We start from the raw sequence: 6,876 nt of genomic DNA on the forward strand, positions 1-6,876 counted from the left end.
ATGGCCACCCAGCGGGCGAGGTCAACGAATTTGGCCCCGGCGACATTGGGTGTTAATAAGATGGTTTTAATGGCAAAACTCAAGCGAGGTAGCTTTACGAGCCGTTTAACGGTTTCCTTCGGCAGCTCATGGATTGTCCATTTATTTTAACATTAAATCTTTTTCTTTAAAGGAAATAGGAAAAAACAAAACCGTAAAATGCTCCACCTTTAACTTTTATCGATAGCTTTAAGTCTTAGTTGGTAGAGAAATGGTATACAAATATGAAAACTAGTAGTATGACCCGGAAAACTTGTTCTTTTCCCTGGGTAAAAGGAAGCCCAAAACAAAAACACTTTCAGTTATTGTGAGAAGTTAATTAGTGGTATTAACATATAGTGATTATGATAATAACAAATAAGTGTCGAAAGAAAAACAACTGTCATAATGTGGAATATGAAAAGGCCACTTCGAAACAAACAACTATAACAAAGAGTTGGGGATCAGTTTGTGGACAGGACATGAAATAACAAATCAGCAAACAACCATATCCACAGCGAACGATTTGGGGCAAAACATTATCAAACTTGTGCCGCAAACGATCGGCAGAGAAACCCCTTACTCTAGGAGGACCTATCAAAGTGAAACTACCATAACACGACGCATTTAGTAATTATTCCGCCCGGTTGGTACAAGAAAGCCCACAGCAGCAAACCAATGTCGTTTCCCTTATTAGCTGCGAGCGTTTTTACTTACCACCGAGCGTAGTTTGTTTGTTTGTGTGTGTGTTTGCATGTAGTTCATGTAATACCGCCTCCCTCGTCGTAACCAACTACCGGTCCCATTCGGGGGAGGGAAGGAGACCCGGGAACGTGACCAACGTGACAAAAGGCGACATTCTTACGCCTGCTGTTGCAAACAGCCGCATACGCACATCACGACAACACTTGCAGCGCCCTCACGTTGTGTGCCAAGAAGAAGCCAGAACACACCCTTGCCAACTTGGTTGCAGCCCCACAGCGAGTGAGACTACTTGTATCCACCAGGGGAAAAAAACCTGCAGTAATTTACACTCCACTCCCCGGAATCCCTGAAGGGCGATTACCCGCTGTTACCCACTGGATCCCGGAGAAAACCCCGGCTGGTAAAGTAGGCGTGTGTGTGTGTCAAACTTACCAAATGAAATCCTTGCAATGGGAGCAGAACGTCGGCTGCTTGAAGAACCGCGGTATGAACCGATGATCCTTGACGTTGTAGACGTTCTTCTTCTTGAGCGCACCCTTGCGCCCACGGTTGCGGAGCAGGTTCTTGTTCTCCGCATCCGGGATCTCCTCCAGGCAGTTGTCCTCGTCCGCCATCTTCCTTCTGCTGGCTGAGCTTTTCTCCTGTTGCCTTTCTCCCGCTAGATTTTACTTCGCTTCTGCCACGCTGGAGAGGTTCCGAGGATTTAAAACAATGCACACCGTAACGCTGCTAACGGTAACGCTGTGGTAACGCTCGGATAACGCTCACGTATCCTTGCGGTGCGGTTTCTTTGCTCCTTTCTTCACGAACCTCCCCCTCACTCGCCCCTCCTTACCTTCAATGCCTTTCTCTTCTTAACACACACTCTCTCACTCTCTCAGGGATAATCACCTGCTCGGACCTTCACCACAGTCGGACACTCTCTGGCTCTGAAGCCAACGACTACTAACTTTACCTTCACACACACACACACCCACACTCGGACACCTTCCCGCTCCAACGTACAAACACTCCCACACACCTACAATCTAGTGGGTGTACTGGAAAATGACCTCACGACGGAACGCTCCTACGGTGAGTGGTTTCCAGGACGACAGACCGTACGAGACTGACAGGCGACTGGGCCAGACACTGGACTGGGGACTGGAACACGCAGCTCGATAGTAACGATTTTGTGGCCCCTCCGCTTTTGTCACACATACACGGATGGCACACAAACACACGCGCGCACAAGTGGTGGCACAGTTCACTCACTAACACGAGGACACCGCTGGTGGATCCTTTTCTCCTCCACGCTGCGTGGGAAACAAAAATATCGGATTATGAGTACATACACTAACCGTCCGGCAGAACTACTAACACATCTGGGTAAACGATGTCACTCGAATACAACTTTACTCCAAAATTTATAATTCAAAAATTTAAGCAAAAGTGTTCAGATTATTTATGCAAAAGCCAAGCTTGGCATATCTTAATATGTGAAACATTCCACTCATTTCACATGGCATTTAATTTACATAAACCCTGGTAAGTACACAGCCTCTTCTTCTTTAATCTTTCCCTCTCCTTTGCTCCTTATTCTTTAAGTTACACAAATCATAAAGTCGTCCAGTTCGGTTGCAAAATTAGCAGATCAGTATTCTAAAGCCGCGTGGCCGAGTGTGCGTATACTACATTCCCGTAGAACACATTTACACTCAGAAGGCAACCGCTAGTGAGAAGCTCACACTTGTGGCGCAACGGCTACCGACGACGCTAGGATCAGATTACTAAGAGAGGGTAAGCATTCGAGCGGGAGAGGGCTCTTTTGCGCGAAGTAGTAGTAGCTGCATCCTTATACCTCCTTCACCCATAGAGTGGCTCAGATTGAAACAACATGGCTTAATCCAGCACTTGAATAATTTATGCCGGTCGGAGTGTTGGGCGTTCAAGGAACACTCAACCTCTTTTCGTTGCAAGAAATTTGTTGAAACTTTAGAAACCTAAACCGAAATGGTACTTTATTCGAATGTTTATGGGTCAGTTGGTAATAATCCCATAGTAATCTAATTTGATTGGCCGGACACTAGGAACCAACACAATCGCGAACGAAACCAAGAACTGGTGTGATTAATTAGAGCAGCTACGCTCCGGCCATTTCTCGACAAAATAACCCCCGAAGCGAACAGGATGTCAATAAGGTAGCGGACTGAAAAAGGGACACCGAATCGATTAGCCAGATGTCAAAAGTTTAATTACTTCCGCAAAGTGCAAACCGAAGTTTGGCGGCGCAGAATCGAAGTGTGGACAAAAACCCGACCATGATCAGCAAAACCGTGAACGAATCTTTCGGTTTAAGGTGACGCCTGCAGCAAGCAGTTTTTCATTTTCACCCGCCACAAACTCCCAAAAAAGACCAACTTTTTCATTTGTCCGGTGCGTTGTACGATTTTGTTTGATTTTCTTTCACCAAAAACGTAAATGTATCAATAAACCTAGCTCAGAAAACAGTGGAACAAATCGATATGACACTGCTCGGTTCTAGTTCGGTTCTTGCTACGTATTTCTTTTTTTGTCCCTTTCTTCCCCCGAGGACGAGGGCGGTTTGGTAGCTGGAGTTGGAAGGAGTTTTAATTGGAAAACTTCACCAGCTTTGCTGGAAAACTTCACCAGCTTTGCAGTGTGTCAACACCGACGGTTGACTCCCGGCCGACATTACTACTAAGGATTCTCCGGTGTGGACGTCACACGAATTTCGATATACAGTTGACAGCCCACGGTCGGACCGGAGCCAGTCGCAGCTCTACAAATGGTGACGCTACAAACGTGGCTACTAATTCAATTAACAAACCACCTGACCGACGCCATTGCGATAAAAAAGAGGGAGAAAACGTCGAAAAAATAAGTGTATGAAAACGAAACGTAATATTTTAAGGTCTCCTCGGGTGGGAAAGAATTCCTGAGGTACTACCGCTACAGCGATTCAGTGAAAAATGGTTCTCGTGAGGAATTAAAACCACAAGTCTTTGCGTGGCTTCCCTGCAAAAGCCACCATCGTGCGAAAGCGCTTATGATTTGCAAGGCTTCCACTACGGTGGCCTTCGGAGCGTCTCAATCTGATGAGCTTGTCGCAGCGAAAAGAATAAACGGCGGATAAAAACTGTCAAGAAGATTCACACAGCGCTTTAAATTCCACTACCAGCCAATGATCGACGCACCTTGGGCAAACAAACACTAATTGAAAGCCACCCGATTATGGCCGCAAACGTAATGAAACGTCAAGCAAAAAATTAATATTAAAACCGAACCTGACAGCCGAGGTAGTAAAATTAATAGCCTATTGGCGGCTGCCTTGCGGGAACTCTTTGCCTATGGTATGTGAATCCGGCCAACTGCCACCGCCACTCGCGGGCTGCTTTCACTTCGAAGAGAAATTACATCTTAAATTAATCTTGAAGTGTGTCAATTACAATAAATTTTATTTTACGGACCCGCTCATCGGTAACCATCAGCAAGAAAGGTAGCTATGGTTGTGTGTTCAACGATTTTGAAAGGTATAAGAAGAAGAATGCATAGATTAAAATAGAAACCGACCATAAAAATGGTTGAACATTGCGGTCAGAGCAAGCAATTAAACGAAGAAGGAAAATAACGCAAATCGAAACATATAGAGGAAAACACCCTTTGAAGAAGTAAGTGTCTTAAAAAATATTAAATCATTTTAGGCGCCAAAAACATCACTATCTTTTTGATCATCCTTTTCATACGTCCTGGAGAAAGTTGGTACAGTTTCAGGTCTATTCTCCTAGGAACAAAAGAAGTGTTTCCCCATTGGAAAGTGTTGTATTTGTGAGCAAGTAATGCACGAAAGGTAAGTTAAGTTCTACAAATGCCAAAAAAAGAGCTCTTTCTCCTCCGAAACTCTCATGTCCTATCTCGCTCAACGTATTCGTCCGATCTGTCAGGACTTCAGGGAGGATCCATAATGGCGCGCAATACACCTGATGGACAGTTTGTGGCATCAGCGATATCGACTCTCAGGGGTTTTAAAAAGCAATGTCCCGTGAATACCACAAACGGAATCATGCCCTCGCATAATACGAACAATCTGAGGTGCTCTCACATTCGCTCGCTGGACGACACGCTCCAGGTCTGGTCTAACGTTCCTGCTGTGTGTTTCCGTCAAATAGAACCCCTTTTCCCACGCAGTTCGTGCATTCCAATGCTCCCAACCAAGCATGCTGCCCCGCAAAAACCTCCACACTTTGTTGGAGCAGCACGGTAGCAATAAACGGTAGCCCCAGCAGCAGCATCCACTTCGAGAACTCCATGCTCTCCCGCTCTTTGATGTCGATATTACTCTATAAATCGGATGCTGCAAAGTGCGCGATCTGTCCGTATCCAATCTGCTCGAATTTTGCTCCCATCAGCTCCATCTCTGTCTGTCTGCAGTTTGTACGGGAGGGAAAAGGATAGTTTCCGATAGCTCCATGCTCCCCAGCAAGTGGCAAAATGGAGAACGTGAGTTGGTTAGCCCGAGCGAAGTGGTAAGGGAAAACTGTTTAAAAAAATACAAAAATATGTTCAAAAGATACAATACAACAATCGAACACGTTTTCGTTATGTTTGTTTTTTTTCTTGGTCCCCATTTACGTTCTCTCCGAGACACTTTAGCGCGAAGTATCATTATCTCAGGCACTTTTCGTCGGCGAGAGAAAATCGCCTTTGCTTGTTTGATTTTGTTTTTCTTCTTCGCGCGCTCATCTCGAACGCAGTAGCATGCTAACACATCCGGACGTTCGATATCGGTCACTAGCTTGTTTGCCTCCGTTTGGTGACTGCCAACGTAATGTTTCATTTCCGGAGCACCATTTCGCACCCCGTTTGATGGGTTTTGTTTACGTCCTCTTGGGCCTGCACCGAGCGAATGCAAAAGTCACGAATGGGGCCCTTCTCAAACGCGGGAATCTCCCCCCATCAGTTTTGACGTTTCCCGCACACTAGATGGAAAATTGATCCACGGCATCCCTGGCGACTTTCCAGGGTCTGGTCGTGGGACCAATAGTGCTGGTCGCCCGATAACATTTCCGTTTTCTGCACGTCCAAATCTGGCTCTCGCCGGATTGTGTGTATCGGCATCACTCGGATTCACTCTCGTACTCCATCTCGGAAGAGTTTTGCTTCTCGTTTCTTCCCCTTGCGAATGGACGATCGTGTTGTTTCGCTTTTCCGCCATCCGGCCAAATCCCACATCGTTTGACATTTGAAATGGAGATTTTTGGACGAACGACCAAGTTATTTCTCTCTAATGGTGGGGCCAACACCGTGCAGTCTTTGCTGGTGAAGTGGTTGCCTTGATTTATTTATCTGCCACTCGTTTGGTGGGGTTATTTGTTATTCAATTCAACACGGCTCAGCACAAACACACACACTAATACTGGCGCACGACTAGGTCAAAGTTTAATTTTGGATAGCCGAAACACAAAAGACAACATCTTAAAGGTGACCATCGCAAGGTCTCGGACACCGGGAATTCTCAGGGTCGTTACCGGATGAGGCTGCAAGCGCTCACACGTACACCGCGTATACCGCGTACACACCACACCACCAGGCTCCACCGCCCGACGTCGGCACACGTACGGCCCCACACAAACACACACACAGAGCCCGCCCTTGGGGCACCAACAGTGAAGTGCAAACGCGGAACAACGGTGAACCGGACGTACGTACTATGGCGGAAAACGCAGGCTCCAACACACAGAGAAGAACACACAGCACACGCTGACGGCTCTAGCGAGACACGTTCGAACCGAACGGCATTACAAATCAAAGTGAGCCGTGCGTTTCGACGACCGCAACCTGCTGCTGCTGCTCGATGGACGAGTTCGATTTTTGCAAACCGCACACACTTCAATCCGGAGAGCACACAAATGGTCGAAAGAGAGAGAGAAAGACAGAGGGGAGAAAGAGAATTTATCGGTTGGAGCACGCGATTCCGCGTAAAAACCCCCCCGCGAGAAGGGCAAAATACAATAGGATTACGGTTATGCGCGAGTTCGAAGAACTTCCTTTACCATTGAAGAGAGAGAGAGAGAGTGAGTAACGATTGTGACGTACCCGAGTCTCCCCAATTCTGTCTAGAACTGCATGAAAGGCTCCCCTTTTCTGAGGGGA

At 46.6% G+C, this 6,876-nt stretch overlaps 1 protein-coding gene across 1 annotated transcript in view; it reads right to left on the reverse strand.

Annotated features, from left to right (window-relative positions):
* LOC131287039 (protein kinase C, brain isozyme) overlaps positions 1 to 6,511 on the reverse strand; it is a 64,354-nt gene extending 57,843 nt beyond the window's left edge. The window contains exons 1-2 of the mRNA XM_058316053.1: positions 6,252 to 6,511; positions 1,156 to 2,018 (exon numbers count right to left, since the gene is read on the reverse strand). Of these exons, the coding sequence (XP_058172036.1) occupies positions 1,156 to 1,337 (182 nt within the window). The 5' untranslated portion in view covers positions 1,338 to 2,018; positions 6,252 to 6,511. The remainder of the gene's footprint in view (positions 1 to 1,155; positions 2,019 to 6,251) is intronic.
* Between the last annotated feature and the right edge of the window lie 365 nt (positions 6,512 to 6,876).

Source organism: Anopheles ziemanni, chromosome 3 (assembly GCF_943734765.1).
Source record: "Anopheles ziemanni chromosome 3, idAnoZiCoDA_A2_x.2, whole genome shotgun sequence".
Classification (NCBI taxonomy): Eukaryota; Metazoa; Arthropoda; class Insecta; order Diptera; family Culicidae; genus Anopheles; species Anopheles ziemanni.